At 36.2% G+C, this 24,863-nt stretch overlaps 1 protein-coding gene across 5 annotated transcripts in view; it reads left to right on the top strand.

Moving 5' to 3' along the window:
- Gug (arginine-glutamic acid dipeptide repeats grunge) overlaps positions 1–24,863 on the top strand; it is a 565,908-nt gene that overhangs the window by 404,872 nt on the left and 136,173 nt on the right. For all 5 annotated transcript variants that reach the window (XM_090408198.1, XM_090408202.1, XM_090408199.1 and 2 more), the window contains one exon: positions 1,271–1,363. In XM_090408198.1, the coding sequence (XP_090264324.1) occupies positions 1,271–1,363 (93 nt within the window). The remainder of the gene's footprint in view (positions 1–1,270; positions 1,364–24,863) is intronic.

The raw sequence follows: 24,863 nt of genomic DNA, 5'->3' as shown, positions 1-24,863 counted from the left end.
GAAAAAGATTAATAAAATGCTATATCTGGTCAAGCCTTCTCTACAACAGTGAAACTTGGACTCTAAATAAAGAAGCAGAGAAAAAATTAGAAGCTTTCGAAATGTGGACCATCAGAAGAATACCATGGACAGAGAAAATGAAAAACGAAGATGTTTTAAAGAAAGCAAAAATGAAAAGAACATTAATGAAAATAATTAAAGAGCGGAAACTTAAATATTCGAACATCGAACTAGACAAGAAGGCATTCAGAAATTAATATTAGAAGGGAAATCGGATGGAAAAAGAGGGAGAGGTAGACCCAGGAGAATGTGGTTTGAAGACATTAAGGACTGGACTGGCTTGAATTACCATAAATGTTCCAGAGCAGCAAAAGAAAGAAAAAGGTTCCATGACATGGTTGCCAACCTCCTTCTAGGGGATGACACTTGAAGAAGAAGAATCATATTAAATCATATGATAATACCATGGTTATAATATCCTTCATTTTAATGAGAGAGTTTTTTCCTCTCTGGTTTTCTTCCTGGTCTCTGATGAGAACCAACTAGTTCGAAACAGTTGTCAGACCAGTGAAATCTAATTTAAGCACAAATAAAAGACAAACATACATGAACCTGGGCAAGCTGAAGTTTTTTACGTAGTGTATACCAAAGCAACTCTAATGCCAAAGGTAATATTCTCATAAGGTCTATGATAAATTTTTGAAACTTTTTATTTTTTTATTTGGCTATAAAATGTGGTCGGATCTATATATCCCCATTTTAATATCTTAATTATGCCAAATTGAAAAATTTTTGGCTCTATATTTTTAGTTAAAAATATAGAGCATAAAAATATAGAACAATGGTTGGCTGCAATCAAGTAACTTCAATTTATAAATCTAATCCTGGCAATGAGAGGACAGGCTTATATAAATACATATACACTCATGAGTCTAAAGATTATGACTAATTAGTCACCCATCACTATGAGTATCTCATTTGATTTTACATATTCTATAGATTTTTGTAAGTTATTATAAAAATCTTCTATTCGTCATTGTGAGTCATCATAATGTTAAAAGGCTTTGCAGCTAATATAATAAATATTATTCTTTCGTTTATGGGCCACAGCCCCATTACACATTTAAAGATGTCTTTCTTAATCATGAAACCCACTCACTTAATAATGATTTAATATGATTAAATCATTATTAATTTATTTATAGTATATTCTTTAAACTTTTTTATTTTTCATTGCTAAATTTTCAATTAATTTATGTATATTTTACAGTGGATCTCAGTTCAGCAAGTGAAGAGGATGATTCTGATGACTCAGATTCAAGAGATTTGAGTGGTTATGCTTGTCATCATTGCTATACAACAAGTAAGTATGCTAGAGCTTATTTACATGCAAGATAGAGCTTATGTGTCCTCTCCATGACATTTATAAATCAACTCTTTAGTGGTAGAATAGATTAGAAAAAGAAAGAAAGAAAGAAACAAGTAGCAACAGATATAGAACACATTGAAACAGAAATTTATAGAAAGTCAAATATAAAGTTGAATCAGGTATTCTGAGTAGTTCTTAAAATAGTACATTTTATAAAGTCCAGTCCCCTTAAACTGTGACTTTGTGCAGTTCTTCAGAAATACAGCAGTCTGTGTTTGTTCCACTGAATGTGGAATTATGTTATCTTTCAGATATATTTTAAGTTTTGAATGTGTTTATCTATTTCAGAGAACATAGAAAATGATATTCAACAGTTATAATAAAACAGAAGAACAGGATAAAAATATATAACTTTGAATTTAAAATAACTGCTTTGTGATATGTCCAGTGCTTCCCAAACTTCTGGTCGGGACCCCTGTGGAAAAATTTAAATTTTTCATGCCCCCCCCCCCCCCCTTGAAAAAAAATCGTAATATAGACATATATTATTATAATATTTATTGTATTTATATTCAATACAAAACAAACATAGCGAATATCGTCGCAAACATCAAATGCAAATATTACATTTTTAGCATCTTACATGCACATTATCTCATATTTTTATATAGATAGATACTGTATATTGTTATTGTACATTTGCAGTACAAGCACATGAAACGTAAAACGATTAGTAATAAAGAAAGAATTAAAAACATAAAAGAAGTTTAATAACAATTTAATGTGATGGATGTGTTGCAATACTGCTACCCAAAAGTCAATATCAGATGAAATATTTGAAACTGCAATTCTTAGATTTCTGCTTTGAAATGAAACTTATATGAATAAGCATATATTTACTAATATTCATTAAGTGCCGAAATATGTAGGAAGCAAAATTTATGAACCCCCACCAATGTGTGATTTTTTCCCATTAAAATATAAAAAATAATAAATAAAAATTAAATATGTTTCTTTTAAGATAAAAAAAATTACTTAGTCTTAAAAGATTTTAAATTTGTTTTCATTATTTCACAGCCCCCCTCAAGAAACCCTACGGCCCCCCAAGGGAGCCGCGGCCCACAGTTTGGGAAGCGCTGCTTTAATGGACTGAATAAATGACTCGGAAAAGAGGAATAGAAGCTAGTTATGACCAGCTAAAACTGATCATGATCAGTCACTTGAAAATATTTTTACTTATATCTGACTATTATTGTTCTTCATGCTAGGACTTGAGAGAAGTTTTTTTATTTATATGAATGAAAAAGATATGGTGGTAGAATTTTCCTCAGACACAAGGTTGAAAAATTTGATGAACAACTTATCACTTAATAAATTTTGGATAAGAATTCATAGCATATATGGAACTTTAAGTGGAATCTCATTCAGGTTTCCGTTTTCCTTCAACATACACAAAAATGAATTCTGAGTAGTCACTGCAGCCATAATGAAACATTAAAATACATTAGTGGCCAAAATTGTGGAAACCTTTTGGAGAAAGTGTATTTCTGAGGTTTGATGGCTCATAACACCACTTTTTTTTGGAGTAATACCATAAAATTATATATCAATGGAAAGATAATTTAATCAAGAATGTAATGCAATAACTTTTATGATGGATTTTTTAATAGAATAGCAGTTATAAAGAAGAAAAGTGAAACACACAGAAAAAATGAGATATACAAAAATTCTCACAATGTGAGTTAATACTTAGTTGGGTAACCTTTAGCGTTAATTACGGCCTTGCAACGGCTTCCCATTGCAAAGTTTTTTAGTTCTGCAGCTGTTATAATGTGAAATTATGGCTTCTATTAATTGGGTTTTATTGGTGGGTTGCTTCTGACTAACAAAATTCTTTAGTCAGCTCCATAGATTTTCGATTGGGTTAAGGTCTGGGCTATTCGGCCATTCCAGCAATGGAATATGATTATTTTGAAACCACTTTTTGCACGCAGCAGCAACATGACATGGAACTGAATCCTGTTGAAATATAAATGCTTCATTATCATGGAAAAGATCACGTGCGGAAGGCTTCGTTTTGGGCTCAAGTATTTAATTTATGTATTTTTGGGCATATATATTCCCATTAATCACGCAAATTCTGCACACACTTTTTGATGTCATACAACCCCATCTCATAACTCTAAGTGGGTGTTTCATGGTAGGTGTAATGCAATCAGGATGCAAACCTTCTCCGATTCCTCTGCTTACGTATTTTATGCCATCACTCCAAATAACACTGTCCCATTGTTCTGCTGCCCAGTTTAATCTTTTCAACCTTTGTTTGAGAGATAAAAATGGCTTTTTTTTTGTGGAATTCCAGCATTTAGACCAAATTCCTGCAGTCTGTGCCGAACAGTCCATGCACTCAACTTCACATTGTATTGCGGCATTTCATCTTATATACACCCAAATGTTTTTTTTCTGTCACGTAGGCAGATTCTCCCAATTCTTCTATCATCACTTGCTGTTGTGCACCTTTTCCTGCCTTTACCAATCTGGTTTTGTAGTGACTGAGTCTCCTTATACTTCTTCAGAAATTTAGAAATGCCACCTTTTGTTAAGTTTCCACCAATATTTTCTTCTAATTTCTTCATAACTGTAGCCTTGTTCACTTAATAGTACTATTTTACATCGCTTTCTGGGTGACCGGTCAACTCTTTGCGCCATTTCTTTAATTTTATTACATTTTACAAGCTCACTAAATGAAAGAACACAAAAAAAAAAAAAAAAACCAACCAACTTGATAGCAATCATGTAACACACGGACAAATGTTCTCCTCTCAGCTCCAATACATGACATCAATAGTTGAATCCTACTATGACCTTATTGGCTCATTGCCAAAACAAGATGACACCTGATTGGCTCTCTAAACACTCATGTTCATTGGCTACATTCAAATGAAGGAAGCTACTTCATATCAATCAGTGTGTACAGGCTTAAGTGCTGTGTGGACATCATGTTGGGGGGGCTTAATGGATTGTATACAGCACTCAGAAAGGATAAAAAACAGAATTTTATTCTTCCTATATTTTGTCTCAGTCAATGAGACATCTTCAGGGATTACAAAAAACTAATATAACATAAAAACAAATAACAAACCATACTAAGCCCAACCACATGGGTGACACTAAAGTCCTATCTAGGTGGAGTGTCCTCTAATGGCAGTTGTAGGTGGCCTGGAATGTAAAGTGGGACCTCTGGTGATAAGCATTTCCTAAATCTTTGGAAGCTTAATGCAACTATATTTGTTAAGATTTGGTTGATTCCTGAGAGCTGCTGCTGCTCATTCTAAGAATAGTCTTTCTCTTTTGAATTTGCTGTGGTGGAGCATTGTGATTTTTTTCCATGAGATCCTGTGGGTTGTATCCAAGACATGGTCAGCCAAGCCTGACTGACCATATTCGTGGTTGCAGATGGATGACTTATGTTCCTCCAGGCGGATAGTATCTGATATCTGCCTGTCTGTCCAAAGTACGCCAGTTTACAGGAACAGGGTACTTTATCAACTCCAAGCACTGAGAGAGGAGGGAGCTGATCTTTTGTAGAGCGGATAAGGGTAGCAAATTTGTGGTGGGGCTTAAATGCTGTGTGCAGGTTGTACTTTTTTAAAATCTTGGCTATTTTTTCAGATGTGCCACGGATGTAGGGTATGGTGACGGCATTTCTAAACTCTTTTTGAAGAGAAGACTACTGGGAAATGGGGGGAGAGGATCTCATGTCACTGAAGATGTCTCATTGACTGAGACGAAATATAGGAAGAATAAAATTCTGTTTTTAATCCTTTCTGAGTGCTGTATACAATCCATTAAGCCTCCAACATGATGTCCTCACAGTTCTTAAGCCTCTGCACACGGATTCTAATCATTCATGGAGAAGATATAGCTCACAAATCCAGATAATATGGTAAGTCGAAACTACGACTATCTATGCAACTAAATAGGCTGGCCTTTTTAAAAAGATGTCGGGATACAAGAGTAATACTGAACTATGTTAAGCTAACGATCAACTTCCACTCCAAAAAAGCCCTCCACATTTATAACCACGCCAGCTTTGCACTACTGAGGGAACAAATCGCCGCTCCTCGTTCCATCCTCTCCATTACGAATGCCGCCATTGGCTCCTTACAATCGGAGCTCTCTGCTGTACTTAACCCTGAACATTGGTCTATTCTCTCTGGCATCTTGGAAGCTTCTGCACAGAAAGAATTTCAAAAAATCAAAAATAAACATATCCAAAAATTGAACAACCTTTGTAAAACCAAGCCGCAACCGCAAATTCAACCGTTCCAGACGGTAGTTAACTTATCGTCCAAAAGGGTCAATGACAATGCCGTCAGTGCCCTCAGCCTCGACCACAATTTTGCAGTCGCTCCGAAAGAAGTGCCAGTGCTTAATGTGATGTTCAGCGTCAAACGCGGGATCTGTCACTTAGCATCGGAGATAGCAAACAACATCAGGCTTGATGTCGCCAACATCCTCGCCCAGTCTTCGCCTCCAAAATGTAATTTATAGTCCTCCCAGCACACTGCTCTTATGAAATTATGAAAAGAAAAAAGTATCGTTATCACCAGAGCTGATAAGGGTAATGCCACGGAATACAATCGAAAAATGGAGATTATCATCCGAGATCGCTCTACCTACACCCTGTTAGAACACGATCCCACAAAAACACAGGTTAAAAATCTAAAAAAAAAAACTTACTTAAAAAAGTGTCTTCCTGGCCCTCAGAAATCATGAAAAAACTAAAACCTTTCTGTCTGCCTGAATATACGGTTTACCAAAAATCCACAAACCCAATTCCCCACTAAGACCTATTGTAGATGCCACTAACTCACCTTGCTACAAACTGTCAAAACAGCTGGCCAACTCTTTGACCCCTCTCACTGGACTTTCCACATCCTACATAAAAAAACTCTACCCATTTCAAAATCCTCATAGAAAATTTAACTTAAATAACACAGACATATTGGTAAGCTTTGGCATCTCCTCTTTGTTTACTGATATTCCCTTAATTGATACCTTAACACTCTTAAAAAACGTTTTTCCTTCTGACACCTTAGATCTCTTTTCTTTAGTCATCTATTCTGGTTATTTTTCTTGGAAGAACAAAATCTATAAGCAGATAGAAGGAACCGCTATGGATTTGCCCCTCTTGCCAATTTTTATAGAAGATTTTGAAAACGAGCCATAGACTCAGCCCCTCTCAAACCTTCCATCTGGCGAAGATATGTAGATGATGTGTTCTCTATTTGGCCTCATGGCCCAGACACATTAGACGCCTTCCTCAGTCACCTCAACAGCCTACATCCAAGAATCCAGTTTACGATGGAAAAGGAAAAGAACAGTTGCTTACCCTTCCTAGACACCTTAGTTACACTACTTCCCAATGGTGCACTTTCCTTCACGGTATATAGAAAACCCATGCAGACAGGTTGATACATCCACAAACGTTCCCACCACCCTGCTGAACAATATGGCATTATTAAAACTCTTACCAAGAGAGCCCACAATCTTTGTTCCAGTGGAACTGCCCTTACAACTGAGCTTGACCACATACACAACACTTTCTTCTCCAATGGCTACAGCGATCACAGCATTTAAAAAATAATCAGGTCCTCCCCCCCATTTTCCAGTCTTCTCTTCAAAAAAGAGTTTAGAAATGCCGTCACCATACCCTACATCTGTGGCACATCTGAATAAATAGCCAAGATTGTAAAAAAGTACAACCTGCACACAGCATTTAAGCCCCACCACAAATTTGCTACCCTTATCCGCTCTACAAAAGATCAGCTCCCTCCTCTCTCAGTGCTTGGAGTCTATAAAGTACCCTGTTCCTGTAAACTGGTGTACTTTGGATAGACAGGCAGATATCAGATACTATCTGCCTGGAGGAACACAAGTCATCCATCTGCAACCACGAATATGGTCAGTCAGGCCTGGCTGACCATGTCTTGGATACAACCCACAGGATCTCATGGGGGAAAAAAAAAAAAAAAACCACCATGCTCCACTACAGCAAATTCAAAAGAAAAAGACTATTCTTAGAATGAGCAGCAGCAGCTCTCAGGAATCAACCAAATCTTAACAAATATGGTTTGCATTAAGCTTCCTAAGATTTGGGAAATGCTTATCACCAGAGGTCCCACTTTACATTCCAGACCATCTACAACCGCCCTTAGAAGGCGCTCCACCTAGATAGGACTTGAGTGTCACCCACATGGTTGGGCTTAGTATTGTTTGTTATTTGTTTTTATGTTACATTAGTTTTTTTGTAATTCCTGAAGATGTCTCATTGACTGAGACGAAATATAGGAAGAATAAAATTCTGTTTTTAATCCTTTCTGAGTGCTGTATACAATTCAGTAAGCCTCCAACATGACTTCATATCAACCTAAGCAAGTTGTATTTTTTTTTTCTGGTTATTTGGCTATAACTTTTCATAGAATACAAATAATCAAACTTTGTTGCATTACATTCTTGAGTAAATTATCTTTCCATTGATATATAATTTTACGGTATTACACCAAAAAAAAAAAGTGTTGTTATGAGCCATCAAACCTCAAAAATACACTTTTTCCAAAAGGTTTTCACAATTTTGGCCACTAGTGTAGGTTGAATTTGACATGAACCTTCCATTGCTACTCTTCCCAGTATGCCATTCAACACACTGTGTTGAATGGCAGAACACAGCCTGGTCTGATGTTGCACGTTGCAGTAGCCATGCAGTGAGAAACACATGGCTGATCATTGTGGCTTCATGTATTCTTGTGTGGGGGGGGGGGGGGGGGGCAGCTCCACCCTGTATGAAAATGACTGACTCCATGCACAAGCACTGCTGCTGTAGCTGTGGCACAACAAAATTGTTTGTCATATCGTGATACCTCTCGGCAGTAACTGCACAAGTCACAAGACCCAACTGACAAATGCCCTCAAAGAAGAATGGGCCAATGATAAAGGAAGATCTAAACCCAGTTATCAAAGCTACTATCTTTGGTGAATCTTCACATTCACTTTGGGTCAAATAACTTTGGGTGAATGCAAAGGAATTTGTTGGGTTGCATGTGGTTTTTGCATAGCCATTATCTGGAAATTATGGGTATTCACAACTCCATTGAGGTGAAAGTGAGCCTCATCTTCCCACAAAAATCATCCATGAACACGCATTGTCTAACTCTACTTGAGTAAAGAAATGTTAAGATGACTATAATTCGACTTACAAAGTTCTGCAGATGCAACTCCTGTGTCAGGGTTATATTGAATGGGTAGAAATGCAGAATCTTCCATAGAATTTTCGAGTAAGTTGTGTAAGGCATATCCACATGTTTTCATACAGCATGTGCACTGCAGGAACCAGTGCCGTCATTCATGGCCTGTTCCACTATGGCAGTAGCAACTTCATTCATTTGTTGTGAACTGATTGGGAATTTAGACCGGGCAGAAGTTGCAAACTAGTGATCCCATTTCTTCACGTCAACTAATCATTCGTCGCAGAACATGTGGAGATAGTGGACCTTGTCGACATTTGCTCAGGTGACAAAATTCGCAGAGTGCATCAATAGCATTGTAGTTGTTTAGGTAGTATGGCACCATGAGCAAAGCACATTTGGGCAAGGCTAGTGCCATTACTGTGGATGGGAAAATCCCGTATCCATGATTTTAAACCCTCCTGGTACTTGCGGAGTTTCATGATATTAAACTTCATGCCTTTGGTATGGTGGTGAATTTTGGAATTACTTTTTTCCTTTTGATATTTCCCCATGATGCACAACTTATTCCTGCAAAGTTTCACAGCATTTGGATCATCGGATGGTGCTCCACAAGGCCTTAAATAGGGATACTTTAATTTTAATCACTCTGTATATGAGCTTTCTTCCTTGCTGAAGAGTGGATGCCCAGCTGAGTACAGATTAGTGAATAGATGATGGAAAACAGGTGTTAGTTCAGGAATACATCTCTTGAGCACAATGTATGGAATTCTATCAGGACTGGCTGTTTGTAGTATCTAAGTTATTCAAGAGGGGTGCTTAAGGGTCAAAGCTGTATAACTGAGAGGAGACCTCCACATAGCCTTTAAAGGAATGCGGAGAACCGACCAGGGCTTCTGACCTAATGTCCAATCCTCACCTTCTCGTGGTGCACCCTGTTGGTTATCTACTTTGATACTGAACGAACGAGGATGGGCTGGCAATTTGGGATTTAGCCGACCAAATTGTATTCTTATTGGTTAAACCAAAATAAAAAATGATGGTACAACATGACAAAATTTCATGCCGGCTGGGGCGTCGCCCGGTTAAACAAGGCCCCCGTTGTTTTCGCCAGGGAACCAGGGCGAACAGCGAAAAGTCAGCTACTGGAACAAATCTGAAAACAAACCCCAACTCAACATCACCAGAGTTAAAGATCGGTACTATCAACGTAAGAAGCCTGAATGGCAAAGAAATGGAGCTAGCTGAGGAATTAGATAAGTACCAGATCGACATAATAGGGGTGACTGAAACAAAAAAGACCAAAACTGGTGAGATCTTTCTGAGCAATAAATACAAAATGTTATATTCAGGCAATAACAATCAAGGAAAAGAAGGAGTAGCCATAGTATTCAACACAAAATACGAGGCTAATCTTCTTGAATGGCAGTCAGTCTCAAGTAGAGTAATGTGGGCAAATATGAGAATGGGGAACTGGACAATGAGACTTATTTGTGCCTATGGTCCCACAGAAGGTTCTACTAAGGTAGAAGTGGAGGAATTTTTTGAGGCTTTAGAAAAAGCAACTGACACAATGAAAAAGGAAAAGTTGGTCCTTGTTGGGGATCTAAATAGTAGAGTAGGAAATGATTGTGAGACATACAAAAATATTTTGGGAAAATTTGGAGAAAAGAGCAAAGCTAATAATAATGGCAAATATCTGTTGGATTTCTGCTCAGGACATGGACTGGTTATTACTAACACCATGTTCCAACATAAAAATGTGCACAAATTCACATGGAGAGAAGAGGCTAGGAATAAGAAAAGTCTCATTGACTATGTTATTGTTGATAGTGATGTTTTCTCCCTGGTGCAGGACACCAGAGTGTACAGAGGATTTGAAATTGGAAGTGATCACTATTTAGTCTTGAGCAGGATAAAATTGAATTTCATATTGAAAAGAATAACATGTAAGAAAGTTTTAAAGCGAATAAAAGTTGAGCAGCTCTCAGATGTAAACTGTAGACTAAAATACAGAAATATTATTGAAAAGAAAATGAAAGAGTTTGAGAACAGGAATCAAACCTTGGAGATTCAGTGGCAAACTCTGAAGGAAACATTGATTGATTCTGCCAGAGAGGCATGTGGTGAGGTTGTGTGCAAAGATAAAAAAATCAGAACTCCCTGGTGGACACAGGAAGTTAAAGAGGCAGTGAAGGAAAAGAAGAAAGCATATCAAAAGTTCCTGGCAAATAAGTCAGCTTTTACTCTTACAGAATACAGAGACAAATGTAAGAAAGCTAAACAGTGTGCAAAACTAGCTAAACAAATGTCATGGGAGGACTTTGGCAAGAATATAGAAAATAAATATCAAGAAGGTGGCAAAATATTCTGGAGGTTGTTGAAGAAGCTTAGGAATGGAGGAAAGAGTGCTGTGAAAGGAATTAGAGATGATAAAGGTGAAATGAAAACAGGAGAAAAAGATATCCTTGAAGTATGGAGTAATTACTTTGAAAAACTGCTAAATGAAACAAGCAGTGATGACAGCACAGTGATAAAAAACACTGACCAGGCATGCAGTCAGGAATACATATCTATACTTGAAGTAGAAAAAGCCATCAAAGGCTTGAAATGTGGAAAGGCAGCAGGAGTAGATGATATTCGACCAGAAATGCTGAAGTATGGTGGTATAAGAGTCTTACAGTGGCTGCACTGCATAGTTCAGAAAGCCTGGACAGAGGGACGAATTCCCGATGATTGGAGTAGAGCTCTCATAGTACCCATATATAAAAAGGGAAATAAAACTGAATGTGAGAATTACAGAGGTATTTCCCTACTGAGTGTTCCTGGCAAGATCTATGCAAGTATACTTGAGAAACGGTTGAGAAGAATTGTGGAAGAAAAGCTTGGTGAAGAACAAGCTGGATTCAGGCCAAATAGAGGCTGTCAGGATCAGATCTTCACTTTACGACAAATAGTCGAGAAAGCATGGGAATATAACAAAGATCTGTATTTAAGTTTTGTCGATTTGGAAAAGGCATATGACAAGGTGCCAAGAGAGAATCTATTCAATACGCTGCAGTTATATGGTGTCAATGGGGCATTATATCAAGCAATACTTAGTCTTTATTTGAGTTGTGAGTCAGCAGTTAGAATTGAAGGAAGTACAGGAAGATGGTTTAATGTTAAATCTGGTGTGAGACAAGGATGTACATTATCCCCTCTGTTATTCATTATCTATATGGATCACATTATGAAGGAATGTGGTATTAAACCTGATATCAAAATTGGAGATGTTAATGTCAGCTCTTTGCTTTATGCGGATGATGTTATACTTCTAAATAAATCCGCTACAAGTCTGCAAGATTCTCTGACTAAATTGAATAGCTGTTGTAATAGATATGGTATGAAGGTCAGCAATAAAAAGACAAAGACAATGAAAATAGGCAGAATCATTGAAAATGTCAACTGTGTTGTGAATGGAGAACCTGTGGAACAAGTAAAACATTTCAGCTACTTAGGCACAATTTTTACCGAAGATGGTAAACTAAATATAGAAATAGACAACAGAATCAGCAAAGCTGGTATCGTGGGAAGTCAATTGAATAAATTCATATGGAATAAGAAAGAAATTAGTCGGAACACTAAATTAGCTGTATACAAGACTGTGTTCAAACCAATTTTAACTTATGGATATGAGAGCTGGGTCAGAAGTAAAACACTTGACCAAAGACTAGAGACCGCAGATATGAGAGTCCTGAGAAAGATTAGAGGCGTGAACAGATGGCATCAATGGCAATATCATATTAAAAATGAGGATATTAGGAAAGAACTTGACATTGTCAGCATCCAGGAATGCGTTAGCAGAGCTAATCTCAGATGGTATGGTCACTTAAATAGAATGGGAGAGGAAAGATTAGCAAAACAAGTGTTCTCTGCCAGGTTGGCAGGAAAACGACCCAGAGGAAGACCAAGATATAGGTGGATTGATACGGTACAAAGTGCCTTAGACGATAGAAATATAAGATCTGATAATGTTGGAGTCTTGACAAGTAACAGACTGATTTGGAGGAAAATTGTAGATAGGAAGTTAGTAATGATGTAAATTTTTCATATAGTACTATCATATCCTGTACACCCCTTGAGGGTACATGGCAGGAATTTGATGATGATGATTATGATGAAGTTATTCAAGATTCTTCTGTTGTCTTTTTTGGTGAGAAAGTCACAGGAGGTATGCAATGGTCATCTGTTTAGGAGTTGGAAGAAAAGAATGAAGCCAAGACATCACTCTTATCTTTAGGTTATGTTACAATGCTACTGTTAGGGTGAGATAGAAGAAGCACAGATGGACAAAAGTTTCATCCCAATGGCCATGGCTAGGGATCAGAAGGCATGACTGCCAGCAGCATGCAGTGAGTTTTCTACATTTATCTTTGTTCAATTTAGACTTTGCCCTTTTAATTATGGTTTTACAAGTGTTGGGGCAACTGCATAGGCTGTGAGTGAAGCTATGTTTTGGTCTCAAGCACTCGTGAAAGACTCTTTGCTTTTCTTGGACAGTCCTTGCACCCGTTTTGGAGTATCATCATTTAGACATGGATTGTGTAATTTGAACAGAGTGAGGAATGAAAGTTTCCCCTCCAATACCGATTATTTCTGTGACAAGATCACAATAGGTAACTGAATCAGAAGAAAGAAAACAGCAGTCTGACCGTGGAAAGGAGGAGTAAAAGTCACAAGTCACTTTATTATTATTTAAAACACTTTATCATCCCTCAATCATACCCTGTAAAAGTTAGAAAACAATACTACATGTATTGTACTAAACAACATGTGAACCTGTTATTCAGTACAGATTATAAATAATATCATTATAATTGCATAACATGTAGTTGATGAGAAAATACATTACCTGATACACTAATGAACGAGAAATGAAATGTCATTCCTATATTGCTATTATTAATAATAACCAGTAATAATTTACAATTTTATAATTCATAGTTACACAAGCTAAATAATATTATAGTTGACCCTAGAACAACAGTGGTTTGAACTGCACGGGTCCGCTTATACACAGATTTTTTTCAATAAATATATTGGAAAATTGTTCGAGATTTGCGACAATTTGAAAAAACTTGCAGACAAAGCACATAGCCTAGAAATATCTAAATAAATAAGAAAAAGTTAGGTAAGTCATGAATGCATAAAATATACAGTATGTTGATAGTAGTCTTTTATCATTTTATATTACTCCATGAAATATACACAAATTTATTATAAAAAGTGAAAATTTATCAAAACTTATGTATACAAACACTTACAGATCATACATGGTGCCATTCACAGTCAAGAGAAACATAAACAAATATAAAGCAGCAGTATTAAATCATAAGTGCATAAATTTAACTTATTAATTATGAGGCTATCTACTTCTTCGTTATCAATGCATGAATTGTTATACCTATAAATAAATATGAATTTCTTTTTCACATTATCTTTTCATTTTTGATGTCTCATGTTAGTAATACATATAACATCTACAGTGTTTTGTATCATAGGACAATGTTGATGCAGGTACTGACAAAACAGACATTTCATATTGTAAACTGATGACATAAACTTACAGTTTCTATAAATATAGTATAGTACTGTAAATGTATTTTCTCTTCCTTATGATTTTCTTAACATTTTCTTTTCTCTAGCTTACTTTATTGTAAGAATAAGTATATAATACGTATAGCATACAAAATATGTGTAATTGACTGTTAATTGGCCAAATGGCAATGTTTCTGCTCAACAGTAGGCTATTAGTAGTTAAGTTTTTGGGGAGTCAAAAGTTATACGTGGATTTTCAACTGTGTGAGGGGGTCAGTGTCCCTAATCTCTGCACATTGTTCAAGGGACAACTGTATATGTTGCAGTTCACTTTTTTTTCCTTCAAAGTTTGACAAAATATGATTATACACAGTATTTACATATATACAATTAAAATAGTATATTTCTGTTTTGTACAGGCATACAATGCAGAGTAAATTCATTATTTATATAAATATACAAACAATTTTTTGTATATTTATATAAATATACAATTTTTTTTAATCATGCAGACTATTATTCATACCTCACTAGTTACATTATGTACATATCCAAATACAAGAATATAGATGCATAATGTGTTATATGTATCTGTATTGTAATCTTGTGTATATGAACAAAGTAAAATTCTACTGTTTAAATTACTGTTAAAATTCAACTTCTGTGGTAAACACAATATTTTTTACAACATATATTTTATAACACATAATATTAAAAGTTTTTTCACTTTTAAATGATGAAACCCAAGAATATAATTTCTTGGCCTCTCTATAATTGCAGATGCTAAGAAATTATATTCTTGATTTCATCTAAGTGTAAGCAAACAATTTTCGCATGTGAAGTGACGAGAGGCTAATGACTTCTCATCAGTTGCCTTAATATCCCATAATGCAAACCACATATGCTAATATTTACTTGACATTATACTTGTTCATAAGGATATGTGCTTTGCATTATAGGATACTAAGGCAATTGATGAAGTCATTAGCCTCTATATACAAGTAGCCCATTCGTGAAGTTACTTCATGCACAAACTTTGTTTGCTTATACTTGGATAAAGGATGAAACCAAGAATATAATTTCTTGACATCTGTAATTTATAGGATAACTAAGTGAAAACACTTTCAACATCTATCTCTAATTCAGAGTATTTTAGTAATAAGAGGTGACACCTTTTGACTACATGTATATGGAAATATGGCTTCTTCATTATTTCAGCTTTGGTATCACTTCTGGATCTGGCTCCCACTGATGAGACCTCAATAAAGGTAAAAACCAGTCTGGGGGTAGTGGCTCTTCCCATAATGCACAGCATTATACTTGTTCATAAGGATATGTACTTTGCATTATATGATGCTAAGGCAATTGATGTGAAGTCATTAACGACTATAAACAAGTGGCCCAGTCATGAAGTTACTTCACATGCAAACTTTGTTTGCTTACACTTGGATAAAGGATGAAACCATGAATATACTTTCTTGGCATTTGTAATCTACATAATATTAATAATGATGATTATATAGAAACATAAGTTTTATGTGTGTTTGTGTGTGTGTGTATATATACATACACACTCTCTCTAACATCCATGTGTGCTATGATGAATTCGAGAGAAAGATTGTTGAATCTAGAGAAATTTCTCTAGATTCTTCATATCAACAACAGCCTAAGTTTCAATCTCTCTGATGCACATGTTGCCTCTGTTCAGTATTGGTGCACTCGTGACAGTGCATAGTCTACGTTTATTTGGAACTCAAGCTCGCATTTTGTTTTCAAACACACTACTGTCTTTTTGTACTTGTTCTGTTATTACAATATTAAGTCTCTGTAATTCTTTATATATTTCTTTGATTATGATACCTGAAGATGTTGATCTATTCAACGAAACTAGTAAAATCTTTTCAAATATACCATGTCATCTTTTTATCTCTCGGTATCAGTCATTAAAACTTTTTAATAATATTTCCCACTGAGTAAAAATGAATTATGATAATATATATATATATATATATATATATTATCATAATTGTATGATGACTACTGCAATTAACTCGGAGGTTGGATATGTTCATTTTAATATAAACTGACTAAAAATCCGAGAATTATAACAAATTGAGATTTATTTGAAAACGCAACATGTTTCGTCAGGATTGACTTCATCAGACGTTAAGAAGATAGAAAACTATTAAAAGACACTGAAAAAAACATTGAGACACTCTAAAGCTATACAATTATAAAGCTATAATATTCGACTGTAAATTACAGTTATTATGAACTTGAGCTGTAGTCCGTGTTAAAGTTCTATTGTTGTACTCTTGTGCGTGTGTGGAACCATGCGATCTCCAGTATCTGATAGTAGAGCTGAAGATAAAGAGTCAGGCAAATTATAGCTGAGATTATTGTTTATATGAAGAGGGTCCAAGGTGATTTGACAATGCGGCGTTCTACCTCATCATGGCAAATGTGTAGGTTTGAAGTTGTTGTCCAATTTACTTCATGTTGGTGGCTTTCGTTGTTCGTGCTTATTGAAAACAGTACATGGCCTGATAGGGCAGTAGCTCTGGTTCTCTTGTAAGCAATGTCTCTCTGGTGTTCCTCGAGACATAGGAGAATAGATTCTCCGTTTGGCCATAGTAAGGTTTTCTGCACTCCCATGTGACTTTGTATACACCTGGGAATTGTAGAAGGTTGTGAGATCGTTTGTAGTTGCTGAAACTTGATCTTATTTTTGGAAGAGTTGAGAAACACGTTTGTATGTTAAATTTCTTTAAGATTCTACTCAGTTTTTTGGATAGTGTGCTGATATATGGCAAGGAGATATAACCTTAAACAAACACAAGCTAATCAGAAAGTTCAACTTACTCAAGTCAAGACAAGAAAGGTCTACTCTAAATAATTGTCATAACAGACTTAAAAATTTGGTGATTAACAAATCGTCATATGTCCCCATGAAGAGAAAATTCTCAAAAGGTCTAAATTTTGTATTGGCACCAAAATGCATTCCTAAAGAACTACTTTTAACTAAGATGGAGAAAGCAGCTTCGCTACTTCCTACCACAGACACGCGTTTACATCGCATAGAAGCAATTCTTGCAATCAACAATGCAAAACCTCTGTCTGATAATATATCCCCTGGTGAGAGACTTGCAATTAAAAATCTAAGAATTAACAAGGACATCATCATCTTAAAAGTTTATAAGGGGAATGCCACTGTAGTTCTCGATAAAATAGACTACTGAGAAAAAAATCTTGACATTGTTAGAGTCAGATGGTTATTCGGAAATTGAGAGGGGTCCAACAAGAGAAATACACAATAGAACCAATAATCTCCTACAAAAGACCACAGAAATTCCACGAAATACACTGCTTTCCTTCCGTTCTTTACACCCACTCATTCCAAGGCTATATGGTCTCCCTAAGGTACATACATAAAGAAATCTATCCACTGAGACCTATAGTAGACAGCATTGACTCACCTACCTACAGGTTATTTAAATATCTGGCATCATCATTATAAGCTTATGTGGGAAAATCTTCTTATATTAAAACCTAGATTTTGTCTCTAAATCAAGGACTTAAAACTCAAATCTTCTGACATCATGGTGAGCTTTGACGTGGTAGCACTTTACCGACATTCCGACACAAGATGTTCTCCATATTTTAAAGAACAAGATTTCAAATAAAACGTTCTCTCTACTATCTCACTGTGTAAACTCTGGCTATTTTGAATTCGAAGGTAAACTTTATAAACAGGTCAAAGGATTAGCTATGGGAAGCCCCCCCCTCTCTCCTATATTAGCCAACATATTTTTCGAGGATTCTGAACAAAAGGCAATCTCCTCTTTTAGTTTAAAACCAGGAATTTGGCTTAGATATGTGGACGATATATTCCTCATATGGGAGCATGGTATGATTGAGAATCTTCACAGGTTTCTCAACAACTTAAACAACCTCCATCAGGATATCAAATTGACCATGGAGATTGAAGAAAATAGTTCCCTAGATGTTACTCACCAAGATGCCTGAATCAATAAAATCTCTATATTTAGAAAGCCAACACACACACATGGACAGATATTTGCATGCGCCCTCACATCACCATCCAGTGCAAAAGTTGGGTATTATATCAACTCTTGCGAATTGTGCAAGATCTGTACTGTCAGATGAAGAAGAACTAAAAAAAGAACTATAACATCTTAAATGGACCTTTAAAAGCAATGGCTACTCTTTAAAAAGTATCAACAAACAATTATCCCACCATCAACATAGCAACGTAGAAACACAGGATGACTCCAAAGGTTATATCTCCTTGCCATATATCAGCACACTATCCAAAAAACTGAGTAGAATCTTAAAGAAATTTAACATACAAACGTGCTTCTCGACTCTTCCAAAAATAAGATCAAGTTTCAGCAACTACAAACAATCTCACAACCTTCTACAATTCCCAGGTGTATACAAAGTCACATGTGAGTGTGGAAAACCTTACTATGGCCAAACGGAGAAATCTATTCTCCTACATCTCAAGGAACACCAGAGAAACATCGCTTACAAAAGAACCAGAGCTACTGCCCTATCAGGCCATGTCCTGTTTTCAATAAACATGAACAACGAAAGCTGCCAACATGAAGTAAATTGGACAACAACTTCAAGCCTACACATTTGCACGATGAGGTAGAACGCCGCATTGTCGAGTCAAAAGAAATCACCCTGGACCCTCTTTATATGAACAATAATCTCAGCTGTAATTTGCCTGACTCTTTATCTTCAGCTCTACTATCAGATACTGGAGATTGTGTGGTTCCATACACACAAGTGTACAACAATAGAACTTTAACACGAACTACAGCTCAAGTTCATAATAACTGTAATTTACAGTCGAATATTATAGCTTTATAATTGTATAGTAGCTTTAGAGTGTCTCAATGTTTTTTTCAGTGTCTTTTAATAGTTTTCTATCTTCTTAACGTCTGATGAAGTCAATCCTGACGAAACATGTTGCGTTTTCAAATAAATCTCAATTTGTTATAATTCTTGGATTTTTAGTCAGTTTATATTAAAATGAATATATATATATATATATATATATATATATATTATCTCAACGATTTCGAAGAAAAAGCTATTAACTCCTTCCACCTTAAACCAAAATTCTGGTATCGCTATATTGATGATATTTTCCTCATCTGGGAAGATGGTGTCAACAACCTCAATTTATTTTTAGACCACCTAAACAATTGTTATGAAAAAATCTCTTTTACCTTCGAACTGGAATCCGATGACTTCCTCCCCTTTCTAGACCTGAAACTTACCAGATGATTAAAATCTCAATTTTTAGAAAGCCTACTCATACTGATAGATACCTTCATGCTTCATCCCATCACTTCATCCCCACAAAAATTTGGTATTATTTCCACCTTAGGTCATCGAGCCAAATCTTTACTTACAGAAGAAACAGAAATTGAAAATGAACTCCTTTTTCTTAAAAAAACTTTCATTAATAATGGTTTCTCTCCTAAGAAAATTGACAAATTTCTTTCCCCAGTCACTCAACTACTTCTGAGGATCCCTCTTCCCCCAGAGCCTTCATCTCTTTGCCTCACATCAGCTCTCTTTCACCAAACCTGGCCAAAATTCTCAAGAAGTTTAACTTCAGAACTTGCTTCACTACGCTCCAAAAAACTTCGTTCAATGCTTAGTAAATCTAAAGAAAAACATCTTCCTACTCAGTACAAGATTTTATGTGATTGTGGAAAGCCATACTATGACCAGACTGCTAAATCCATCCGTATACGTTTGGAAGAACACTGTAGAGATATCTCCTATAAGAGGACTAGAGCTAGTGCTCTCTCTAGCCACGTTCTCTTTTCAGCTAACTCAGACGAAGGCTGCCAACACATTGTGAACTGGATTCAAACTTCTAACATCCATGTGTGCCATGATGAACTTGAGAGAAAGATTGTCGAATCTAGGGAAATTTCTCTAGATTCCTCTCATATCAACAACAGCCCGAGTTTCAATCTCTCTGATGCACACGTTGCCTCTGTTCAGTACTGGCGCACTCGCGACAGCGCGTAGTATATGTTTGTTTGAAACTCCAGCTCGCATTTTGTTTTCAAACACGCTACTGTCTTTTTATAGTTGTTCTGTTATTACAATTTTAAGTCTCTGTAATTCTTTATATATTTCTTTGATTGTGATACCTGAAGATGTTGATCTATTCAACGAAACTTGTTAACTAGTAGTATTTTTTTAAATATACCATGTTATCTTTTTATCTTAATTCTCGTGGAAAGGCTTAGACGTTGGTTATGCATTTTCACTATATTATTTCAGGAAATTACAACGTACTAGGATATACATTAAAATAAATTTTAATATATTTCTATATTTCGGCAATGTCACGCTGCCATTTTCAAGAACTTAGGTACAAGATACGTGCACGCAGGCACAGCAAAAACAATAAATGAGTAAGAGGAACGAAGCTGTTATTTCCCCTAAAGTCCTGATGGTGCCCTCTAGCGGGCGATGTTGGTATTCTTGGGCGATTGGGCTGAAGGTCTTCTGATGTAGGTTTCCCAAATTTGAGGAAGCCTCATGCAGCCAAATTTGTTGAGGTTTGGCACGTTTCTTAGGGCTGAAGCTGATTCTATGAAAAGCCTTTCATATCTGTATTTGCAACGGTGTATTATCCTGGCTTTTTTCCACCGTATTCTATGGTAGGTATCCAGAGCATGGTCAGCAAGACCAGAGTGGCTGTATTGGTGAAACCGGATGTAGTCCTTGTGTTCTGAAATTCTGATATTTGCTTTCCTGCCTATTTGGCCGAAGTAGGACAGCTTACAGCTGCAAGGGACCTGGTACACACCAGGTAGGTCTAGTGGGGGGGGTTGGTCTTTTGTTGAGCGGATAAGGGATGCCAATTTTTTATATGGTTTGTAACAAGAAGTTAAGTTATGTTTTTTTAGGATTTTTGTGATTTTTTCTGAGGTGCCTCGGATGTAAGGAATGGTGATGGATTTAGAGTAATCCTTGTTGTGAGGGGGAGGGGGGGGTGGTTTACTGGTTTTAATACTTTTTGGATTTTTTTGGGGGGTAGCCATTGGCTGAGAACATGTTGAGGATGTGGTTTCGTTCTGTGGTTAGGGCATTGTCATTTGAGCAGATAAGTTTAGCCCTGTTGTGTAGTGTCTTAATGACTCCATATTGTTGTGTGTGTGTGTGTGGGGGGGCAATTGTTGGTGAATGTATCTGCCTGTGTGGGTGGGTTTTCTATATACTGAGAAAACCAAGGTTCCATCAGGCTAGCGGGTGACTAGTGTGTCTAAGAACGGAATGCAGTTGTTTTTTTTCCTCTTCCAGGGTGAATTTGATTCTGGGGTGTTGGTTGTTTAAGAGTGTAAAGAAGGAGAGGAGTGCATCGGAGCCATGTGGCCAAATAGCACTTAAGCACTTAAACAACCAACACCCCAGAATCAAATTCACCCTGGAAGAGGAAAAAAACAACTGCATTCCGTTCTTAGACACACTAGTCACCCGCCAGCCTGATGGAACCTTGGTTTTCTCAGTATATAGAAAACCCACCCACACAGGCAGATACATTCACCAACAATCCCCCCCCCCCCACAACAATATGGAGTCATTAAGACACTGCACAACAGGGCTAAACTTATCTGCTCAAATGACAATGCCCTAACCACAGAACGAAACCACATCCTCAACACGTTCTCAGCCAATGGCTACCCCCCCAAAAAAATCCAAAAAGTATTAAAACCAGTAAACCACAATCCCCCCCTCCCCCTCACAACAAGGATTACTCTAAATCCATCACCATTCCTTACATCCGAGGCACTTCAGAAAAAATAACAAAAATCCTAAAAAAACATAACTTAACTTCTTGTTACAAACCATATAAAAAATTGGCATTCCTTATCCGCTCAACAAAAGACCCCCCCAGACCTACCTGGTGTGTACCAAGTCCCTTGCAGTTGTAAGCTGTCCTACTTCGGCCAAACAGGCAGGACAGCAAATATCAGAATTTCAGAACACAAGGACTACATCCGGTTTCACCAATACAGCCAATCTGGTCTTGCTGACCATGCTCTGGATACTTGCCATAGAATACGGTGGAAAAAAGCCAGGATAATACACCGTAGCAAATACAGATATGAAAGGCTTTTCATAGAATCAGCTTCAGTCCTAAGAAACGAGCCAAACCTCAACAAATTTAGCTGCATGAGGCTTCCTCAAATTTGGGAAACCTACATTAGAAGACCTTCAGCCCAATCGCCCAAGAATACCAACATCACCCGCTAGAGGGCACCATCAGGACTTTAGGAGAAATAATAGCTTCATTCTTCTTACTCGTTTACTGTTTTTGCTGTGCCTGCGTGCACGTATCTTGTACCTAAGTTCTTGAAAATGGCAGCGTGACTTTGCCAAAATATAGAAATATATTAAAATTTATTTTAATGTATATCCTAGTACATTGTAATTTCCTGAAATAATATAGTGAAAATATCTTTTTATCTCTCGGTAACAGTCATTAAAGCTTTTTGAATAATATTCCAACCGAGTAAAACGAATTCTGAAAAAAAAAAAAATATATATATATATATATATGAAAAAAGCTTTAATGACTGATACCTGTGATACCTGAAGATGTTGATCAATTCAACGAAACTAGTGTAGTAGTATCTTTTCAAATATATCATGTCAACTTTTTATCTCTCGGTATCAGTCATTAAAGCTTTTTCATAATATTCCAACCGAGTAAAAATGAATTCTGAAAAAAAAAAAAAAAAAAAAAAAATATATATATATATATATATATATATATATTGTGTGTCTTTGTTTTTACAAATATTTATTTTAATGAATTTAAATGCTGTAAGTATAATAAATGGATTTTTTTTCTTTGTATCAATCCCATTTCATGTGTAATGTCTCAGCTTGCATCCTCAAAGCTTTTATTAAGCTTGTCTGAGGATGACACCAGTTAGTTATTGTTTATTGGTTGATTGTTATGTTAAAAGTTTTAGTAGATTTGATATTTACTGCAGCTGTAGGATAAGAAATTCATTCTCTTTCTCTCTCTCACACACTCGATAATTAGGAATGACATGATGTGTTACCGAACTGAAAAGCCTGAAAACTAAACTATTGCATTTCATTAAATTGTAAGGTATGTTTCTCATTTATAGTATATCCTTAGGGCTAGCTACTGTAGTTTTAGTTTTTTAGCACTATAGTGAGGCTGTAGTTTAGACTACTATAGTCATGAAAGTAATAATGTCCCATGTAACAGTGGCTTATTAATAAGAGTATCTTGTTTGAAGTGGAGGCTAACAGAATGGAATATATGGTGGAAGTGTTACTACAGATCTTACAGTTTATGTGCTGGGGATGAAGAAATGCATCACCAAATTACCCTGATGGGTACTTAATGAATGATTTGAATTATCCAGTATTGTTGGGTTGCAGAGAAAACTCCTGATAAGAATGAGGGAGAATTTATTGAGCTGTGATGAGACAACTTTTTCAAGTAGCATGTGAAAGAAGCAACTTTCATTTGCAACAAAGAAGCAAATCTAACACTTCTATGGCATATGTGAGGCCATAGAGTGTTAGATTTGATCATTGCATCAGAAGGGATCTCAGTTAAGGATGTGATTATTTTGCAACCAGTTGGTTACAGTGATCTTGATCTATAGAACTGAGAAGTAGGCAACAATATAAATGTTCTAGTCAGGATAAGTTATATGTTAAGCTATAAAGCTGGAAATTATGACAAACTCAGAAGAATACTATCTTTGGTCCCATGATATCAGTTACTGAATTGGAAGGATATCAGCAGTGCATTCGAAGCTGTGAAAAGATGGTTAAATTATGTAGTATCTGAATGTGTGTGTCCCTATAGGTCGGATAATAAATAGGATAGGAGTAAACTTGGATGTGCAATCTTATTAAACAAGAGATCCATAAGAAGAAGAAGATAATGTGGAAGGAATATCATGAGAATAAGAGTGAGGAGTTATGAAATATATAAAGCACAGGCCAGAAAACCCTCTGATGGTGTTTACACCTTGTTTTGGTGGAGGGCTTGAGTGTTCCAACAATCCAGGGATCTATTCAAGCGATAACATGGTTACTGGTAGGACGTTCCATGCCAGACAAGTCAAAGGTAGAGGCAGACTAAGTGAGATACTGAGTGAGAGCGTGTGTGTGTCTGTGGGGTGGGGGACACTGGTTACAAAACCAGGGGCAATATGTTTACAAGCCAGACTGTTTACAGTACTGACTGGAACTGACTAATGGATTTCAAGTTGGAATATAAAAACTTTGTTTATACCTGGATCTCTTCAGTGTGTTATTGATGTATATAGAAAATTACAGTATTCAGATATTAGCTGTACAAGAAACCAAATGGCCAGGTCAGGAAAACCAACAGACAGATAATAGAACAATATTCTACAGTGGAACATATAATGACAGACATGAAAATGTGTAGGTTTTGTAGTGCACAGTAAAACCTTCTCATGTGTAAAAATCACACCAGTAGCTAATGGACTGTTATATCTGTATCATACATGTCAGGAACATGATGATGAAGAAAGGACAGAATTGAAAAGAGCCATGATTGCTAGTCACTCAGTCAATGAGATGAT

Source organism: Typopeltis vanoorti, chromosome 18, assembly GCF_054136105.1.
Source record: "Typopeltis vanoorti isolate ZY-2024b chromosome 18, IOZ_Tvanoo_1.0, whole genome shotgun sequence".
Taxonomy (NCBI): domain Eukaryota; kingdom Metazoa; phylum Arthropoda; class Arachnida; order Uropygi; family Thelyphonidae; genus Typopeltis; species Typopeltis vanoorti.
The sequence above is the reverse complement of the archived record's forward strand: the minus strand, read 5'-3'. Positions and strand labels throughout refer to the sequence as shown.